Below are 21,544 nucleotides of genomic sequence, written 5' to 3'. Positions count from 1 at the left end.
CGAATAACCTCCTATGCTATTTACAGTGAGTCAATCACTAAAGTAAATGCGCAGATAAGCTGTTAAAGGCTTGTGTGTATATGTCAATATATAAGAGTGGATAAATGGATGCATTAGAAGCGTCTTCACAGGGTCCTTTTATACCCTGAGAAGGCGCACAAACAAGTATATACATGATTGATACCAAGAGGGGGTACAGGAGGTACATGTGGCAACTGAAACACTTGAGGGAGCCAATACTTTGGTACATAGTAAACAAACAACAGATCCTAATATTTGCCCCAAGGCAATGTTTGCCCCAAGGCAGTATTTACCTGTGTGGGTCCTTAGATGTCCCAAGGCTAAGTGTTTCATCCTTGGAGTAAACAGTCCCAAAGGTAGGATACCTCTGCATTGGGTACTTACAGTAAATGGGGCATAACTCTACCAAATGTTGTCCGTTTTGGGAGTTTGACCCAGCGTTCTGGAGCGCGCAAACATGCGCACCTAAGCGCAAGCGATTCGGCAGTGTGGGATGCCCGGGTGATGGAGAAAAGGCGCATTTAGTGCGTCGGCGCTTAAGGGCTGATTAAGCGCCGGAGCACTTGCCTATGCGACAGGGGGGACCCTGAATATTTCTGTGTGTAGCCACAAGATAGAATCTTGAATAATAAATACTACAAACAAGAGAAATATTACTTGTTACTGTTTATCTACTCAGCTGAATTTATATATATTTAAATGAGTGAGAAAACAGCATATATGCGAAAGACATTGCATATTAAGGGTATTCCTGAGGTTTGTAGGTTTTGTAAAAGTCACTATTGGATAGAGGGACCTTGAAAACCTCAGTTCGCATCTTTATCTCATTTATTTACTGTGAGATTACTAGTGTAATTAATAAAATAAGTACAGATTAAAGAAGAAATGTCATATCCATAACATATCCCCCCAATCTGGACTTATCCTATCAAGAGATGGCTTCCTAATTAAAGGTTTGATGCTAATGGATTATACCCCTTGAAATTGGAATTAAATTTCTTAATTTTATTGCTAAGTCTTGAGGTGTCGGAGCCATGGGCGCTTAAGGCTTAGTCACCCGCTCTGGGTCTTCAGTTGGTGTTGGGTATTTACTTGTTGTAATTATTGCAAGGTCAAATCTGAAGCTTTTGACTTAGTTAAAAGTGCTATCGATATCTATCGAGTCGTGGCTATCGATCGGTACTAAGTGTGGTGGGACGTTCACACGAATAAGGGTCGAATTCTTAGCGACGATTATTTAGACGAGTCAAAAACGGTCAGATTCGCGAGTAGAGCATTAATGGTCGCAGAATACAGGAAAGGAGGTGCTGAAAGCACGGATTGGAGGTTACAAGGCTAAAGACGACGCTGACTACTAATTAGAGGCTACAGGACGAGTTTGAATGACATGGTTAGCGTTGATTTCGATTCCTCCGCCAATGTCGAAGTCCATATCCCCTTCGGTCCTTAAGTCGCGGGCGCGAACCTCGTGCCAATGGTCTTCCCATGAAAACGGAGGTGTGTGCTGCTGCGGTACGGAGGGCCACTCAGGAGGTCCCAGGTCGGCGACGGGCTGAGGTTCTCCAGGCCATTCCCAAATAGATTCGACGAAGTCGGCGCTGAAGGACGGGGGTGCGGGATCGGCGTCCTGTACAACGGCCACTTGCGCAAGTTGCTTGGTAAGAGCGTTGACGTCGAGCTCGTAGTTGCTGCTATTGGGGGGTGCAGGGTACTCGCCTGCATTGCTTGCGGCGTGCAGGGGCTCAAACTCCGGCGCAGTGAATGAATCGCTGTATTGCTGTCCCAGCCAGTGGATTCCGTGGGACTCGGGGATGACAGGAGGCTCGAGTCCCCAAGCGGCGTAGTTGAAGATTTGTTCTGCAAATTCTTCCAACGCAGGCGGCGAAGAAACTTCAGTGGGCGGCGTAAGCGGGCCCAAGGACTCGTCGTCGGCGTCGTAGCCATTGATAGGGAATCCTGTGACACATATCCTTGTATATTTAGTGCACATTATTAATTCTATGCCAATTCTGCTTACCCGCGTCTGATAAATCGTCTTCAGAGCCATCAATGACAGGGTGCCCATGTAGACAACACCAGAAGCGGTGTGCTGATACGCAAGCAGGGGAACCACGAATGTACCCAACATGGGCCAGGTTGCTGTAATGGTTCTGCTTGGTAGCATTAATAATGATGGAAAGCGCGTTGAGACAGATGACATAGAAATTGTTGTGGTGGACTTGGCGCTGTAATTCATGGAAGGTGTCAAAGGGGAAGTGGTAGAGATTGCGAGTGAAGCAAATAGGACAAGGGATGTATGGGAAGTTGATCTCTTCTAGCTTAGAGGCATAATCATAATTGCCCCAAGGATCATGGCGATTCCATCCTGTGGGTTGAACAGCATCCCCAAAGACTTGGAGAGCATGGTAGTAGGCCCCATGGAGAGCATGGGCAAGGTCCACACCTAGGAACCACTGGGGAGGGTGATCATCAGCCATGAGGAACACCTCAACATCTGGCATAGCATGAATGCGCCTCTCCAGAGGGTCAGGATGATTCTCTGAGTAGGGTGAAGGGTGATCATTGTGACGGTTAGCATAAATGTAGTATAAGTTGCGAACATGATTAGCCTCAATAATACCTGTCTCAGGGGAGAGAGGCACATCATTGCAATAGGTGGTGAAGATGGGGAAACAGTAGAAGCTTTGAGCAAAAGACATATTGATAGAGTACTGAGTAGACGTATTCAGTGTGAGTGGGATGGCAATAGAGAGAGTTGATTGATAGCATTTATACAAAATCCATCCTCCATAAGATAGGTTTGACTTAGAGATTTGAACGTTGAGTATGTTGTTATTTCCTATCTTGGAGGATATGACCGGTTTAGTTACACCTGTGGAACATGGAAGAAGCCATGTGGAGCTTAGAACTCCTTCTTCTTCTTGTGATTGGGATGGATAGTGGAGCCAGAGGTTCGCTTCCATTCTTTGATTACTTCTGGAGCATTCCTTAATTCTTTCTCTGTCTTCCATCTATCATGTTCTGAGCTGTACCCAAGCCAACGGATTTTGTACTGCCTAATCCTCTTGTTGCCTTTCTTGATTGTCCTTTCTTCTACTATCTTTTCCACCTCATATTCAGGCATTTGTTGGAAGTCCTCTCTAGGTATGTTCTGAGTGGGTCGGCTTCCAAACTCTGGGGGTGATGCCTTGTAAGATTCCAAGTGTGCTATGTTAATGATTGGGTGTATGCGATAGCTAGCAGGTAATCTTATCCTATATGCTACTGGTGATATGCTTTCCATGACTTCAAATGGTCCTTCATAACGCATATTTAGCTTATTCCCTTTCCCTGACTGATGTTTGAGTAAGTTTAAGGAATGGGGATTGATTAAGACTAAATCTCCTGGCTCAAAGGTAACATGTGTCTTGTCAGAATTATAGTATTTCTGTTGATAATTCTGAGCTACTTTGAGAGCGTCCTTAGCTAGTGATTGTGCTAATTCCATGGATTCCTTGAATTCTTCAGCTGTTTGACTTTCTTGGGCTGGTCTTGGAATGTTCTCAGAAGTGAGAGCCAGTAAGTTGGCTGATGTTAGAGGCTGGAATCCACGGAGTAGAAAGGCTGGTGTCTGTTGTGTGGATGTATGCACACCTGTATTGTATGAGTGCGCAAATCCTGGTAGGAGCTTACTCCAATTGTCCTTAGCTGGGTTAGTGAATACTCTAATTGCTACTTCTGTAGTTTGATTAAGTATCTCTGTTTGTCCATCACTCTGGGGATGATGTGCAGTGGTGAGTGCTCGCCGAATTCCTAACATACTAACTAAGTGACCCCAAAAGGCTCCTGTCCATCTAGCATCTCTATCAGTGATTACTTGCCAAGGTAAACCATAGTGACACCATATGTGATCATGGAACAGTTGCGCTGTTTGTACTTCATCTATCTGAGTAGTACATGGGATGAAATGTCCATACTTAGTTAGTTTGTCCACAATAACTAGGATAGCGTTGTAGTTGTTACTTGGTGGAAGATCCATGATGAAGTCCATTGATACTACTTCAAAGGGTTGCTGTGGAATAGGTAAAGGTTGAAGGAATCCTCTGGGTCCATGCCGTTGATGTCCTGCTTTCTGACAGATATCACAAGTGTGTACATATTTCTGAATGCTTCTAGCCATCTTAGGCCAATAGTAAACAGAAGCAATTCGGTGATATGTCTTAGCATAACCAGCATGTGCTCCTTGATTGAGGTTATCATGATTTTCCTTCAAAATATCTACTTGTAGATCCCTAGGTACACATAGCCAATACTTTTCCTGGGAATCTATAAAGTAGATCAATCCATTATCTCCTATCTGGTATTGATGGAAGGGTGGATTGAGTGGATTGTGGTGCGACTTGAACTCCTCCATCACTTGCTTAAAATGGGAGTCCTTCTTGTATGCTTCTATGAACCTTGTGATTTCTTCTGAGTTTATTGATATTTCCACAGAGTATGAGGTAGTTGTTTGATAAGATATAGCTTCTGCCGGTGTGGGTATCCACTTCTTGATGGGCTTCTGGCTATTTCCAATTTTGTAACTCTGGGTGAATGCGCTTGCAACTCTAAGAAGTTTCTCTTCAAAACGTTCATTTATCTCCTTGTAGAGGTTTCTTAATGGGTCTTCCTCCATATTGAGCTTGAGTGGAGTTGATTGATCTGCCAGAGGGCTGGTATGATATGGGGTTCTCCTCCTAAGTCTTGAGATAGGATCTGCATTGTCATGTACTCTTCCTGCGCGGTGCACAATCTGCATTCCTGGGTAGGCTGAGAATACTAGGCCCCATGTCATGAGTCTTCTGTTGACATTATTGTAAGTCTTGCTCCAAGTGAGAGCGGCGTGATCTGTGATAGCAACAAATTCAGCTCCTTCCAAGTATACCTGAAATTTCACAAGTGCTTCCTTGAGGGCTAATGCTTCGCGCTCTGTTGGGGAGTAGTTTCTTTCTGCTTCTTTCAGAATCCTTGACCAATAAGCAATGACTCGCTCCACTTGTACAGTTGTTTCTTCAAAGTCTTGCTTATCCCATGTATCCCCCCCAGTCACGTCGTCTCTCTGCTTGGAAGCAGGAATTGTCATTCTGGGAACTGGGTTTCCTTTGTCATATTCCCCCCTTAAGTACTTGTATGCCTTTGTCCCCTTTAGGTCTTTTATCTTGATGGATTGGACTTGCTGTAATATTCCTCCAAGGCCATAGTTGCATGCATCTGTATACAATCTGTAAGGTTTTCCAATAATAGGGTAAGCAATTACTGGAGCAGATGCAAGGGCCTCTTTAGCAAGTTCAAACGCCTGTTGTTCCTTTTCCTCCCAAGACCAAGCTGTTCCTTTCTTGAGAAGCTTAAACAAAGGTGCTACAATCCATGAGTAGAAGGGAATATAGCTAGAGAAATAAGTCATCATCCCTAGGAAAGTCTGTAAAGTAGGAACATTTTTAGGGGGTTCCAACTCTAAGATAGCATCAACTTTCTCCTTATGGGTTGATAGACCTAATCTTGATACCTTCTGTCCTAGCAATAGTAGTGATTGGTATCCAATGTGGCATTTCTTTGGAGATAGGGTGATTTCAGCTTCTTCAATAGCTCCTAAGACTTGATCTAAGTGATTGCAATGGTCTTCAAACTTAACACTATAGATCACTATGTCATCAATATATACCAGGGCAAATTGCCATAGAAATCTTGAAAGTATCCTATTCATGACACGCTGGAATTCTGCTGGTCCATTCCTATATCCAAAGAGTAGTTTGGTAGGTTGCCAATGGCCGTTGTGACATCTAAAAGCAAGTTTCTCTCTGTCTTCCTCCTTAATGGTTAGCTGAGTGAAACCAGCTAGCGCATCTAAGGTAGTAAGCCATTGAGATCCTTCCAAGGCATGCAAGATGTCAGTTTGTTTTGGTAAGGGATACTCATCTGGTATAGCTACTTCATTGAGACGTCTGTAATCCACACATAGTCTGGGTTTACTGTTGCGATAGACTACTATAACAGGAAATCCCCAAGCACTCTTGGATGGCTCAATGACTCCAAGTTTAAGCCATTCCTCAATCTGCTTGTCAATGACTTCTCTTTTAGCTGGAGAAGCATGGTAAGGGGTTAGAGATATTTCTTTAGTTCCTGGCCTTAGTCTAATTTCCAGTTGAGTGTTATGAGTACCAAGTCTACCATCTAATCCAAAGGCTAACTCATGCTTGCGCAAGACTTTTTCTAGTTTAGCCCTTTGATTAGGAGTGAGATGTTCTGAGAAATTAACTTCTTGAAGGAATCTATCTGAAGGGACAGGTTCTGGGTCAGGTACTTCAGCAGTCTTGGGTCCTCCTTCAGGCAACTTCATTAATTCCTCTTCTTGTGCAGTAGGCTTTTCTTCAGCTTTCCTCTGCACCATGGCTTGTACTAAGGTAGCATACTTGATAATGCTGTCTTTTTCTTCCTTAGTAATGTCCTTTTCCTTTGCAAGGTATTCATTGGGATCATGCATATATCCAAGAATTTCTCCTCCTTGCAATCTTAAAGGATGTTCTGATAGGTTAGAAACCTGAATCTTGGGATTGTTCCTATCTATCAGGCAGTCTGTTATTGCAAACAGATGTTCTTCTTGTTGATGGGAATTGAAGGATCTGTCCATAAAACCAGAGGCTTGACCTTCCTTCCATATTGTCTTGACTTTGATGAGCTTGATGGTATGCGCTGGGATAGTAACTGTCTCATAGACTTTTACTTTGACAGTATTGGGAGGTAATTTCCTATGTTGAAGTCGCTTCTTGTAGGCTTTCTTAGAGATCTTGATTTTCTCAGAATTCTTGATGAATCCTTGCGCAACTTCAACCATGAAAGTATTTCCTTGTTGGTCAATTCTTGGGCTGGAATCTGATTCTTCTACAGGAATAGAACGTCCTGTATCCCCAAAAACTATCCTTGTTCCTTCTCCATTCCTAACTAATGACAGTTGATACTGAGACGCAAAGTCTGTTCCTAGGATAAAGGGTGTGTTCATGTTAGGAACTATATAGGCTTCTACAATCATTTTAACTAATCCTTGTTCAGTATCAAAGATGATAGGAAGGGAAATATACTGTGATAAGCTACTATTCCCAGTAACTTGAATTAACTTGAGTTTTTGTCCAATGCGCACTCTAGGTGATGGATCTAGAGTTTTAAGTATTGACTCATTAATGAGAGTGATCTCTGATCCTGAGTCAAAGGTGATGCGCTTCTTAGGTCCATTACTTGTCTGAAGCCATCCTTTGATGATGGTGGCTTTGGATCCAAAGAAGGCAGTTCCTGGTGGTCTTGACATTAATCGCTTGAGAGTGATTTCTTCTCCATTCTTGGCAGTAGCTGTATGACTACTAGCCATTTTCAGTTTCTTATTAAGGCTCTTCCTAGTGGGGAGCTTGGGTTGTACATATCCAGAGAATACAGATGAATCAGATTCCTTACTGCCCTGGTCAGCAGAGTTAGTACCCTGGCTGACAATGGTCCCCTCCAGACCATGCTGTTCCTCCTGGGATCCAGAGCTGGGCTTAGCGCTGGAGGTAGAGACAGCTAATGACTGAAGGGGCTTATGAAAATCCTGCTCTTTCTCAGAAACAGACTCTTCTCCTTCAGTGTCATATTCTGTTTCATCAAGGTAGGCTTCATCACAGAGATCTTCATAAGCTTCCTGAGCTTCCCATTCATCATCATCTGCTTGTGCCATATGTGATTGCACAAATCTGGAGTTCTTCTTGGCATGCTTACAGTCTCTATCCCAGTGCATCATACTTCCACAGTGTCTACAAGGTCTAGCTTTCTTGTCTTTAGGAGTTTTACCTTTAGATACTGTAGAGTCATCCTTAGGGTATTTTGGTGGAGGATTATTTTGATGCCATCCTACTGGTTTAGATCCTGCTAAGTGTGAGCGCGCACTTGGCCTAGAGTGCCTGTTTCCTTCTAGTCTCTTGAGAGTAGATTGCATCTGGTGTAGTTGACGCTGTATGTCAGAGTTATGAGAAGAATCTTTTCCCAAAAGGTCCTCCTCATGCCATGCAATCTTATCAAGGAAGTCTTCCCAAGTGACTATTCTTGAGGTGTCTATATGCGTGGTCCAGGACTTAGGAGCACCATTCATGATTTCAAAGATTAATTCAGAGTCAGTCCAGTCACTGACAATAGTGAGAGCTTCCATCTTCCTGATGACATAGTCTTCTGGGGTCTCTTCTGAATGATCTTTATCCCTGAACCTGATGCGCATGGCTTCATTCTTGCTTCTGTTCAGGAAGGTCCTATTCATGAAGTGGATAGTGATAGCTTGCCTAAGTGCTGGCCAATCTTCAGTTATAATTCGCCTATAGTCCTTATCTAATGCATTGAACCATCTAAGAGCTCTTCCTGTGAACCTGAGAGGAATCTGCTGTCCAAGCTGAATTCTAGTGTAGCTACTATACTCAGCTATGTTGTTGATGGATGTCATCCAGCGCAACAGCTTCTTAGTGTCTCCATCCCACTCTGGGATTATGTCAGGTTTCAGCTTAGTATCAAAATGTACAGGAGCTGGATTGAAAGGTCTAGCTCTAGCTGCATTTGCTTGAGCATATGGTTCATTTCCTGGATCTTCTGGGTCGTTGGGAGGTCCTCCTTCATTCCTTCTAGGTGGGTTGTTCCTTCTTCTACCAGAGTTATCAAAATCTCCATCATCGCTATCATATGGTGGGTCATTTCCTCCTCCTCCTTCAGCTAAGGGAGCTAGTCTATCTCTAAGTTGATCCCTAGGAGGTGGATCATTAAACAGCTCACTAAACCTTCTAGAGGAGACCATACGTCCTACAATATGAGGAGGTAACCTAGTCCTATCAATGGGTGGTGCTGGAGGTACTTGAAGTTGTGGGACAGGTGCTAGTAGAGGGGCTAAGAAGTTTCCTCTCCTACTCATATTGGCTTCTTCTCTAGTAGCTGGTGCTGGCTGCTCCTGTAAGTAAGGTAAATTGGTATGGATACTTAGAGGAGTTCTTCTTGATTCAGGAGAGGAGGTAGGTCTCCTGTGGGCACTTTCAGCTAGTCTAGAGGAGCGCTCTTCTGGGATTGTAGATACTCTGGTAAAGGATTCAGCTGGTATAGCTGGTCTTCCTGAGGATTGCCGATTTGCTCCCAAGGAAGATCTGCGATTGATGAAGTCAGCATGTGGAGGTGGATCTCTAAGAGGAATACTTGGGCCTGCAAGGCTAACTCTTCTAGCAGCATTGCTTAAAGGTGGATTATAAGGTATATTTCTAAGATTATCCTCTTCTAATTGGCTCCTAATCCTGGGAGTAGATTGTGCTACTGGAATTTGTATAGTGTGTGTAGCAGCACTTGAGACAGAAGTAATAGAATCAGCAGGAGTAGCTGGGGCTATTAGTTCTGGGGCTACTTGGTCTCTTCCAGTTGATGATTCAGAAGAACTTAAGCCATCTATACTTCCATCTGAAAGATTGTTGATGTATTCTTCAAGGGCTTGTATATTGAAGGGAGGTATAGCTGAAGGTTGTGCAATAGGAATACTAGCATTACCTCTAGGTGATGATGGTAGGGTTTCTTCTGAACTAGTGGAAGGGACTACAGTGGGTCTAGGAGTAGGTGGTCTAGGTCCTAGAGATCTAGTGGCTTCTCTCCTAAGTCTCTCAGTCCTTTCTAAGGTAGGTGGGACTTGTAATGTTACATGGGGTGACTCCTCTGGTATTCTTCCTAAGGGTATAGATCTAGAGGAAGAAGTAGCAATAGAGCTAGGAGGTGATGGTAAAGGTTCTGAGGGAATAAGTGTGGTTCCATTATCAGGTCCTAAATACCTAGGTTGCATAGTAACAGTAAGAGAGGCTTTGGATGAATGAAGACTACTAGGAGGTTGTCCTGGAGGAGTGCTACTGGAGGTGTGCAGGGTTACAGTTGGAGGAGAAACTTGAGGTTCTGGAAGTAAAGGACTAGCAATAGTAACTTGACTTGTGGGCTTGATAAGACTCCTTAGTAAGTTTTCTTGAGCTGCCTCCTGTGGAGTGACAGAAGAGGCTCTAGAACTTTTGGGCACTAACAGGGTCATATCTTGCTTAAGTTGTAGAGTCCTATCTCTAAGGTGTTCTTGTCCAGGTTCTACCTCACTGAGATGTCCTGCAGAGATGACTGGGGAAGGTGGCCCAGTCTGAAGTTGTCTACCAAGGATCTCATATAGCTTCTGAATGAAACGCTCCATCTGGTCCCTATAAGTGACTGCCGCTACCTCAAAGGAATGAGAGGTGAATAGACAGTCATGTTCTGGCCATTCTGGAATAGGCAATAGCTCCTCCATGTCATAGACGCTCTGAACAGTTCTCTTGATTAGTTTATTCAGGTCTATGTGTAACTTACCATATTCAGGCCAATGGTTGATTTCTTGAGCAGGAACCAACTTGGTAGTGATGCGACATGTAGGTCTAAAAGTTACTACAGTATCTAGTAGTTTGAAGTAGTGAGAAGCCCATTGCTCACAAGAGGGTGAGGGGAAGCGATTCTCATGTGCTGGAGGTATCTCCACATGATAGAATACTCTTCCTAGCTGCCTGTAAACTTTCCTGAAGCTATTAGCTTGAGGGTTCTTCCTGCACCAAGAGGTCATTTGGGTACAGTCAGGCTGATAGTTGAATTCTCCTGGAGATTCTTCATTTAAAGGGTATAAGGTAGTGGAAGGAGAATAGGGTAGGTACTTCTGGATTGCTGGGTCATTAGTAAAAGACCTATCATTAGGATCCAGTAAGGCGGCTTGAGTTTCCCTATGCTTAGATATGTGGGCTTCAGAAGTCTTTCCTTTAGATTTCTTAAGCTCATGAGAGTTCATAGGCTCAGAGGGCTGAGGTTTACTAGAGGAAGGTTCCAACATCTCTATATCAGGGAGTCCAAATACAGGTATCATCCTCTGGAAGGTAGCTGAGCTAGCCTTATGACCAAAAGGTGAAGGCTTCCTCATAGAAGAACTTGGCTTAGCTAGCTTGTTTGCTTCCTGAATAGCTTCATATTCCAAAGGAGACAATCTTGGAGAGTGTCTGGATGATGACTTATGAGAGTGAGGTGATATCCTTCTTGAGCTACTAGGTCCTGCTTGAGGGTCTTCCAAGGCTGGCATGGAAGCATGTGGCTTGATGGGTGATTCATAGGGTTGGATAGGTTGGGGAATCACTAGCTCCTCAGGAGAGGATTGCTCAATAGAGTACCTAGTAGGTCCAAAAGGGTTGTTGGGACTATCTGTAGGTATGCTGTCTCTAGGAAGCACAGAGCTTCTAGGGGTACTATGTCTAGGCATACCTTCTCTTGAAAGTCTTGTGTCCCAAGGGGTCCTATTAGAGGATGCAGGTCTACTTGGTCTTCTAGACATAAAAGAATGTTAGTAGAGTACCACAATTAGAATGTATATACAAAGTGTGAAAGCTTGTACAAAAGATTACAGGTAAGAATTAAAGATAACCAACACTAGGCCCTGCGGTGGTCACCAATGTTAAGAGTCGTGTAAGTACAGGAGTAAGAAAGAATTACTATATACAAAATGTATATGGGAATAACTAAGAACTAGTATTAAGAATCAGAATATATGCACAGAATATATGCACAATATAGGCTAGGTTATCAGGAATAACAACTCCTAACAAATAGTCTAGCAACTATGAAGTGCAGGTGGTTGGTTATGTATAGTACCTTAGACTAATGTTACTTAAGCCTAAGTGACTAAGGGTATGTATACTTAAGGTCTCTAGGATAGTACCTTAAGTAAGAGGGTTACCTGACTAATGTACAGGATTTATAGGATTTGCCTAATAAGTATAGGACTTATATATGCTTAAGTAAGACTTAAGACTTATGGGGTTTACCTAAAATATATCTAGGATTTATGAGATATTGTAGATAAAGCTATCTACAATATAAGGGGTATGGTGGATTGAAACACTATCACTCAATCACAACAATCCTTACAGTACCGTCGCACTATACTCAATGTTGAACTCAACAACTGTGACAGTCAAGGGGCACAGGGTCGCAGTAAGTACACTAATAGGTTACCCTGTGTCTGTTGGGACTGGCCTATGGTCTTAGTGCGCCGAATAACCTCCTATGCTATTTACAGTGAGTCAATCACTAAAGTAAATGCGCAGATAAGCTGTTAAAGGCTTGTGTGTATATGTCAATATATAAGAGTGGATAAATGGATGCATTAGAAGCGTCTTCACAGGGTCCTTTTATACCCTGAGAAGGCGCACAAACAAGTATATACATGATTGATACCAAGAGGGGGTACAGGAGGTACATGTGGCAACTGAAACACTTGAGGGAGCCAATACTTTGGTACATAGTAAACAAACAACAGATCCTAATATTTGCCCCAAGGCAATGTTTGCCCCAAGGCATTATTTACCTGTGTGGGTCCTTAGATGTCCCAAGGCTAAGTGTTTCATCCTTGGAGTAAACAGTCCCAAAGGTAGGATACCTCTGCATTGGGTACTTACAGTAAATGGGGCATAACTCTACCAAATGTTGTCCGTTTTGGGAGTTCGACCCAGCGTTCTGGAGCGCGCAAACATGCGCACCTAAGCGCAAGCGATTCGGCAGTGTGGGATGCCCGGGTGATGGAGAAAAGGCGCATTTAGTGCGTCGGCGCTTAAGGGCTGATTAAGCGCCGGAGCACTTGCCTATGCGACAGGGGGGACCCTGAATATTTCTGTGTGTAGCCACAAGATAGAATCTTGAATAATAAATACTACAAACAAGAGAAATATTACTTGTTACTGTTTATCTACTCAGCTGAATTTATATATATTTAAATGAGTGAGAAAACAGCATATATGCGAAAGACATTGCATATTAAGGGTATTCCTGAGGTTTGTAGGTTTTGTAAAAGTCACTATTGGATAGAGGGACCTTGAAAACCTCAGTTCGCATCTTTATCTCATTTATTTACTGTGAGATTACTAGTGTAATTAATAAAATAAGTACAGATTAAAGAAGAAATGTCATATCCATAACAATGGGTATGCAGTATGCACAGAGGATAAGACATATACAGGTCACATGACTAGGTTACCAGTAACATTTAAGCTCCAATTTTACCAAACAGCCACAGTGCATACGCAGTACGCACACAAAACATACTGCATTAAGATCACATGACTAGTTCACACAGTTGAGCAAGCTCTACCATACAATGGTTACAGTGATCACTATGCATACTTGGTACACACACAAAATCAGCTATATCAAGGTCATGTGACCAGTTTGTGCATGTGGTCACCTACCTGCTGCTATGCGTATGCAGTACGCATGGAAGACCAGACACATACAGGCCACAGACTAATCCGCGGCGGATCATCCGCCTTTATGCATGGGCTTTGATTGTCATTAAACAGTCGCAGTGCATACACGGTACGCACACAAAACAAGCTGCATGAGAATCACACGACTAGTTCACACAGTTGAGTAAGCTCTACCTCACGGCAATTAAAGTCATCACCATGCGTACTTGGTACGCACACGAAATCAGCCATATCAAGGTCATGTGACCAGTTTATGCATGCAATCACCTACCTGCTGCTATGCGTACGCAGTACGCACAGAAGATAAGACTCACACAGGTCACATGACTGGATTAACACCATCATATTAGTTTTCATTTTATCAAACAGCCGGAATGCGTACGCAGTACGCACACAAAACAAGCTGCGTGAGAATCACATGACTAGTTCACACGGTTGAGTAAGCTCTACCTATTATAGGGGTCTGGCTCAAGGGGGGGTTGAGCAGAACCTTAAATCAAATCGCGTTTTTCCGCCCGAACCCATTAGATAACCTGCCCTGAAAATGAAATTTCACTAGTCAACCACGTGATTCCGCATTTATCTATATACCTATCAAGGCAATTTGAAATCATTTGTTAAAATTCACCTCTTCAATATTTCACATAAAATTGCAGTTATGTGCAAGGACCTATTAGCTAAGCAGCCCTGAAAATGAAATTCTACTAATAAACCACGTGATTCTGCGTTGATCCATATACATATCATGCCAATTTGAAAACATCGATCAAATTGGTGTACTAATGGCCAAACAGAGCATGCACCTTCCATTTTTGGAAGTCGAGACTACCATAAATGGAAAGAGGGGGTTTGATTACCCCATATAGTCCAGTTTCAAGGATAGATATAGCGTGTGGGAGGAGAAAATGAGAAATGAAGTAAATTTAGTGGATTTTGGTGAAGTGGGCCAGTTTTGAAAAATGGACTAAATTTAGTCCATTCTTGCTTTGTTTGCGCTGGCCAACTTTTCACCAAGGGCCAAACAAAAAATGGACTAAATTTAGTCCATTTTTTGTTTGTACAGGCCATGGCCACAGAGAGCAACCAAACAAAAAATGGACTAAATTTAGTCCATTTTTTGTTTGGCCCTTGGTGAAAAGTTGGCCAGCGCAAACAAAGCAAGAATGGACTAAATTTAGTCCATTTTTCAAAACTGGCCCACTTCACCAAAATCCACTAAATTTACTTCATTTCTCATTTTCTCCTCCCACACGCTATATCTATCCTTGAAACTGGACTATATGGGGTAATCAAACCCCCTCTTTCCATTTATGGTAGTCTCGACTTCCAAAAATGGAAGGTGCATGCTCTGTTTGGCCATTAGTACACCAATTTGATCGATGTTTTCAAACTGGCATGATATGTATATGGATCGATGCAGAATCACGTGGTTTATTAGTAGAATTTCATTTTCAGGGTTGCTTAGCTAATAGCCCAGACATCACAACCTGTTAGAATCACGTGATATATATACCATTCGATAGCAAATGCATTGGTTTCCTATCAGAATTTAAATCTCAGGGTTGATTAGTCATCAGCATTCTCTCTGATGGTGCCATTACTGCTGGTGTCTCCAAAACTTTATAAAATGAGGAAAATACAACCAGCTGAGACCAAACCTGCTTAACCACTGAGCCATAGAGCCCTAATGATCTTCTACAGACAACCCATGATCACACCTTCAGCCCACAATTTGGGCTTTGGCCAGCATGTAACCACTTGTACCAGGTTTAGACCATGTGTCACCACTCATGATGTGTTCTCTATTACAGAACAGAATACTATAGTAAGGAAGGGCACAGTAAGCAAACAGGAATTGACCTTAAAACATAGTTAATGAGTACTTATAAATCATGTAGTAAGATTTGCTGAATCTTTCTGTACATTCAACTATTTTTGATTATGTAAATACATCAGGTATTAAGGGAGATACAGCTTTCTTAAAGAAAAGACTCAATATGTTAGGACTGATCAGACAATAGTACTTAAGTCAGCATTATGCTTTTCCAGAAGCTACTATCCTCAGTAACTGGGAGTTGTGGTCTAAGCCCTGCTATGGGTACTACCTGTTTCAGTCCTTCTCTTATGATTCTCAGTGGCAAAAGGATATTCATAGCACTAGAGGCTAACTCTTATAAGGCATAGCTTTATGTGGTCTTGGTGCTTATCATGCCAAGATTTTGTGCCAAGAACTGCCAAGACACTGTACCAAGAATGTGTACATAACAAAGACACTTCTGTGCAGTCTGCAGCATGGTTCTTATTTCCAAACCTCTACTTCCTTTCACACACCTTATCAATTTGTAAATAGTGTTCTCTTGTGTATATTAACCACAGGAGAATTGCTTGGACACCACAAGTCAATTTTACCTTGTCTACCATCACAGACAGGTCTCAGTAGTTCAGTAGTAGCTTGGGTTATAATATGAAAAATCCCTTGGACTTTGTCAGAAAAATCAGGGTTCTGCTTTTTCCTGCAGTCCAAAGTGCATGGAACTTTCTCAGTATGGTATCTCATCCCATGCGCACCCACCCTGAAATTCTGGTGCAATTCTGTTAAGGTCAAAAATAATCAATTTTTGTTAATTTTATGAGTGCAGCCTGAAGGACCAGTTGCTGACTGGTTCCAGTTGACCTTGCCATTTTTCCTTAATGATTGGTACACACTCTGATCATAGTAATATAAGCATGTTGGCAACAAGTTGCAACTTTATACCCTCACTGTGGCCTGAGATAAATTACCATGCCTGCTTACCATGGACCCTGAGGACTGTTTGCCAACCAGTCCACTCAACCTTTTCTTTTTCCCTGCATATCTTGTACACAGCCTCCTCATAGTCATATAGTCACATTGGCAACAAGTCCCAACTTCATACCCTTACTGTGGCCTGAGATATATTGTTATGCATGCTTGCTATGGATCCTGAGGACCAAGCATTCACAATATCATGTCCATGCAGTGTCCATGCATTACCTTATGTCCTCTGTCAGAACCCATAACATGTCTGGTTATTCATGCCTCTTCTGTGTGACCTTCCTCCCATTCCTCCTCCTCAGCTGCGCTTCCCTGACCATCCCCCCTATCCTCATCTTCACTGACCAAGTTATTTTGATGCTCATGCTAAGATGTGAGTATCAGCCTTGCAACATGACCTCTTCTGTCACACTTACCACCTTCTTTAGTTTGGTTGATACATGCTGTCAACAGGTCATCTTGATTTTTGCTTTCCTCCCCTTGGCATCTCACTTACCTTTCCTTTTGCTAGTAATGCATCCACCAAGTATTGCATGTCTCCATCTCTATGACTTGCTGTGATTTGATCCAGGAGTTCAGCCAAGCCTCTGCTTTCTTCTTTTGTCATTGACTCTGCACTGGCAATGACTTTCAGGATGGATTTGTCTAGTTCCCAATCACCACCTTGCTGGAGTCTTGCTGATGGAGTTCCAAATGTCATTAATATTCTGATTTAATGTTCAAATGCCATGAATCTTGCATAAAGGACTCACCATCAGCTTCATTATCACCTCCATCCTCACTTGCATCTTGGTGTGTGTGAACCCCCTCAATATCATGGTCCACCTCCACATCTTCTATTTGATCATGTCCACCATGACATCCAGTAACTTGCCCCTGGTCACCACTATGATCTTCAAGGCTTGGCATTGTTGCACGCCCATGATTGGATTCCTGATGGTAAGAGGTATCCTCCATGTCATCCACATCACTTTCCTGAAGATTTGCTGCAAAGGTATCCTGCCTAACAGCAACAACACCAGGGGTCTTTTTAGGCCTTAGTCTTTGTTGCTTCTGTGCTCAATTAGAATGATTGCTTTCTGCCCCATGCTTGGCTGGAGTTGACATTTCCAGGGCAGCTTGCACTGGATTCAACTACATGCAATGTATGTCATTTTTCTTTTATCTCCCAACATTCAATTGAGATGAGAAATTTTGGTTTGGTTGTTGCTTACCTGACTTGATACACCCAGTGTTCCACTCTCTTGGCAGTCTCCAAACTCCTTTGGCACTAGCTGCTCAAACTTTGTATGCAAACATTTGACCCCAAACAGCCTCATGAATGTTCACCATGCCTTGCTACTGTTGAGCAGCTGTTGATATTTCTCTTGGCTTGCATCTTCAAATTCAAGCATTTTGTGCTTCTGGAGATCTGTGTGAAGAGTCTCCCAACTGGACCACACCCTTTGCATCACCTAGTATCAAGATCATCCAATCATAATGCCCTTCTTCAAGTTTCCAAAACAGTGTATCACACCACAGACACTAACCTTGTGTTCATATCCTCTGGCATTGGGCTCATCTCCATGTTTCTTCAAAAGAAACTGGGCTATAACTCCTGCTGGATGATCAGTGATATTCTCTATTGTTTCTGAGGTTCCCTTGGTAGATAGAGTGAGCTCATCCTTGGTTGTGATCATGTTGATCATCTGGAAGATCTGATTATGAGAAAAAACATTGGTGATGGATCATGTATATGGAGAACTTACATGAGTTATCACTGTTTGCATCAGCTTCAACTCCTCCTCTACAATCTTGGATCCAAGGCAAGATGGGAGAATCACCTGAAACCAAACTGTAGATTCACACTTGCACTCAGAGATCAAATTGGCCTACCATATCTGGAAAAGTTCATGGGTTATCCTTCTGTGGATTCAAGTGGGTAACAAAGTTTGTTGGGCATGTGTGCACTCTTTTGAGTGCCCCTGAGCGCCCACCAGGTAGAGCATCCCATGCATGTGCTTGCCTTTTCTGACCACCTTTAGTCACCTTGAGCTTGGACATTTGGCAGGACCTTGGGAGGAGAGTCAAATCATCCTTGGGAACATCACTCATCCCCTCAGTCAACAGGTCCACCTGTGCCAGCATCTCATGAACAAGGCCAGCAGCCACCTGTGAAGCTGCTCAGTACTTCCTGGTATTTGCAAAGGTCTGGTACATACCATGTACAGACAGCCAGTTGTTAGTCTCATCCATGAGCCTGCTGGAAATGTTGCTGCTATATGCACATGAGCCAACAAATCCAAGATGGCATCCATAAGCTCATGGTTGCAAGTCAGATTGCGTGTTGCCCAATTGGTTCTGTCTTCCAATCCACCTAGTAGCATGCAACAATCTTGTAGGAATTTCTCTTCATTAATGGTGCCTGACTTGAGGAGCTTCCTTAGTTTCCAGACAGCCAAGAATAGCTCAAGGTTGCTGGAGTGCTTCATCAGTTGAGGGCTGTTTGACTCATGCATCATTGTCAAAAATTCTGCTGGATGATTCTGTTCCAATTCTGTACCACATTCAATGGGCATGAGCTTTGTTGTGGAGTAGGGTTTTATGACTATGTAATTATATACAGAATATAATAAAGTTATTAATAGATCAGTTATCTATAGATATAAAAGGCAATAGACTAGCTATATAAGGGTAAATTAGGTTAGTAATCAGGGTGATCCCTACACTTAACAAGTAATCAAGCAATTACTGCAGATGCAGGTGGTTGGTTATGCTTATACCTATAGTATGAAAGTTAGTACTTGGTCTTAGTTACTTACTGTAATTCATCTAGAGTTAATATCAATTTATTGGACTGAGATTGCACTCAGCTAAGGTGTATATGCTGCTCTCAAGGCCTTAAACTCTCCCAACTGACTTACTCAAGAGGTTCAGGGTCGCCCTAGAGCCTTTCCTAGCTACCCAGTATCTGTTGGGACCTTGCTAGAGGCTATATGCGCCAAGATACCTTACAGGTTAAGTTCAGTGAGCTTAAGAGGCTAAGAAAGCAAAATAAGACACTCTAAACTAAGTTAAGAAGATCTAATAAATCTTCAAGTTCACACAAGGGGTAAGAATGGGATGAAAAGAAGGTTAAGAGAAGGATAAAAGGAGGATGAAAGGAGGATGTATTCAAAAGGTCTCCCTCAGGGGCTTTATATACCCCAGAGGGAGAACAAATAACTATATTGTCCTAGACATCCTTAAGGGGTGTTGAGGCAGCGGGTGCTTGTGGCTGTATGTAACTAAGTGAGAACCGCTTAAGGCAGTGGAGGTGCTACCTACAACAACAAGCTAACTATCTACAATGACCATGCGCTATAAGGCGGTGGCAAGCTTTGTATGTACAGCAAGAACAACACTTAAGGTGTGTGACTAAGTAATTACCAGCCTAAGGCCTTGTACAGTGTGGAGATTGCAACAAGAGGTAATCAACCTGGGTGTTGCCATGGTTGGTTGGCCTCCTTACATATTACAGGAGCTAACTATTTACAAATACATCTATATGCAATACTGTATCAAATAAGAACCCTGCTCTGCAAGCAGCCTTACTCATACATACATGTCACTGACATGTCATAGTGATGTCATCAGGTGGAGGTGGCTATGTATGATGAGTAAGCGCAGGTGGGGACGTGGCTCAGCACTTAGTGTGTGGTATAAGCGCCAAGGTCACATGATCAAAAATGTTGTCCATTTAACTTTGTTTAAATTTGAGAATATAGGAATAAATTCCCTGGTATTGGATGTGTCTACAACATATATACATGATGTACAAAAGAGGAAGTTACATGAGAGGTACAGTCTGAGCTATTTGATACATCAAGACAAATTAGTCCCAATAAGTCCTAGTGAGATAGACCCAAGACTATTTATAGAATGTTCTAGAGCATACATGACTTAATTACATTAGTGTGAATGCTAAAAATAATCTTGAAGCAAGGTAGGATCTCATAGAAAAAGCTAGAAACTTAAACGGTTAGTATCTCCATCAATTTGGCTCAGAATCAGACAATTCCTTTTTGGGAACAGAGATGCCAGAGCCTCCAACCTATTTGTATTTGTCTGCATAGTAATATGCCTATTTCCCGCCAAGATATTGGCATTGGCATGCCCCGCCAACCATTGGTGCTTATTTGCAATTACTAAGCGCTGGCGCTTGCATGCTTACCTGCACTTGTTCTATGGCCTGTAAGTACTGTTCCTACATATGAATGTATGATACAAAAATACTATAAATCATAGAAATAATAGTATGACCACTTTGCATAATTAGATGTGTATATATGCAAGTGCAATGAGGAAATAAAGGATAAAAGGTCTTATAGCACTGCCAGTTTCCAAATATAGTAATGCTCATGCCCATATTTAGAAAGAGCAAGTATGCTTACTCCAGTTTGCACTGGGATAGAGACTGTAAGCATGCCAAAAAGAATTCCAGATTTGTGCAATCACATATGGCACAAGCAGATGATGATAAATGGGAAGCCCAGGAAGCTTATGAAGATCTCTGTGATGAAGCCTACCTTGATGAAACAGAATATGACACTGAAGGAGAAGAGTCTGTTTCTGAGGAAGAGCAGGATTTTCATAAGCCCCTTCAGTCATTAGCTGTCTCTACCTCCAGTGCTAAGCCCAGCTCTGGATCCCAGGAGGAACAGCATGGTCTGGAGGGGACCACTGTCAGTCAGGGTACTAACTCTGCTGACCAGGGCAGTAAGGAATCTGATTCATCTGTATTTTCTGGATATGTACAACCCAAGCTCCCCACTAGGAAGAGCCTTAATAAGAAACTGAAAATGGCTAGTAGTCATACAGCTATTGCCAAGAATGGCGAAGAAATAACTCTCAAGCAATTAATGTCAAGACCACCAGGAATTGCTTTCTTTGGATCCAAAGCCACCATCATCAAAGGTTGGCTTCAGACAAGTAATGGACCTAAGAAGCGCATCACCTTTGACTCAGGATCAGAGATCACTCTCATTAATGAGTCAATACTTAAAACTCTAGATCCATCACCTAGAGTGCGCATTGGACAAAAACTCAAGTTAATTCAAGTTACTGGGAATAGTAGCTTATCACAGTATATTTCCCTTCCTATCATCTTTGATACTGAACAAGGATTAGTTAAAATGATTGTAGAAGCCTACATAGTTCCTAACATGAACATGTGTTACAACCTCCTAAACTATACCATTGGATTTGTACAATTTTTCGGATATTTCTACTATTTTTTACGGACTCTTTATCTTTACTTTTTTGATCACGTGATCTTGGCGCTTATTATGCCAAGATGCTGTGCCAAGATGCCATGCCAAGGGCGCTTAGGGGAAATCCACGCTTCTGTGCAGCCCGCAGCACGCTTCCCATTTGTCATATGTACTTCTTTTCTCACGTGCACAGA

General features: G+C 42.5%; 4 protein-coding genes across 4 annotated transcripts; 1 reads left to right on the top strand and 3 right to left on the bottom strand.

The window, feature by feature from the left end:
* Window positions 1–1,375: 1,375 nt before the first annotated feature.
* Window positions 1,376–2,720, bottom strand: RhiXN_04646 (uncharacterized protein; the record flags this gene model as incomplete). The annotated part of the gene is made up of 2 exons (XM_043324463.1): window positions 1,376–1,977; window positions 2,039–2,720. The coding sequence occupies 2 exons, from the start codon at window positions 2,718–2,720 to the stop codon at window positions 1,376–1,378; spliced, it is 1,284 nt and encodes a 427-aa protein (XP_043176882.1).
* Window positions 2,721–2,923: 203 nt separating this feature from the next.
* RhiXN_04645 (Retrovirus-related Pol polyprotein from transposon) lies at window positions 2,924–11,326 on the bottom strand (the record flags this gene model as incomplete). The annotated part of the gene is made up of 3 exons (XM_043324462.1): window positions 2,924–10,351; window positions 10,399–10,463; window positions 10,519–11,326. The coding sequence occupies 3 exons, from the start codon at window positions 11,324–11,326 to the stop codon at window positions 2,924–2,926; spliced, it is 8,301 nt and encodes a 2,766-aa protein (XP_043176881.1).
* A 5,051-nt stretch (window positions 11,327–16,377) lies between these two features.
* On the bottom strand, window positions 16,378–18,590 carry RhiXN_04644 (uncharacterized protein; the record flags this gene model as incomplete). Its single annotated transcript, XM_043324461.1, has 8 exons — window positions 16,378–16,485; window positions 16,536–16,562; window positions 16,616–16,797; window positions 16,872–17,172; window positions 17,649–17,807; window positions 17,868–17,942; window positions 18,148–18,270; window positions 18,321–18,590. The coding sequence occupies 8 exons, from the start codon at window positions 18,588–18,590 to the stop codon at window positions 16,378–16,380; spliced, it is 1,245 nt and encodes a 414-aa protein (XP_043176880.1).
* A 2,007-nt stretch (window positions 18,591–20,597) lies between these two features.
* Window positions 20,598–21,214, top strand: RhiXN_04643 (uncharacterized protein; the record flags this gene model as incomplete). The annotated part of the gene is made up of 3 exons (XM_043324460.1): window positions 20,598–20,822; window positions 20,853–21,164; window positions 21,212–21,214. 3 exons carry the CDS (start codon window positions 20,598–20,600, stop codon window positions 21,212–21,214), a joined length of 540 nt encoding a protein of 179 aa, XP_043176879.1.
* Between the last annotated feature and the right edge of the window lie 330 nt (window positions 21,215–21,544).

This window comes from Rhizoctonia solani, chromosome 2 (assembly GCF_016906535.1).
Source record: "Rhizoctonia solani chromosome 2, complete sequence".
Lineage (NCBI taxonomy): Eukaryota > Fungi > Basidiomycota > Agaricomycetes > Cantharellales > Ceratobasidiaceae > Rhizoctonia > Rhizoctonia solani.
The sequence above is the reverse complement of the archived record's forward strand: the minus strand, read 5'-3'. Positions and strand labels throughout refer to the sequence as shown.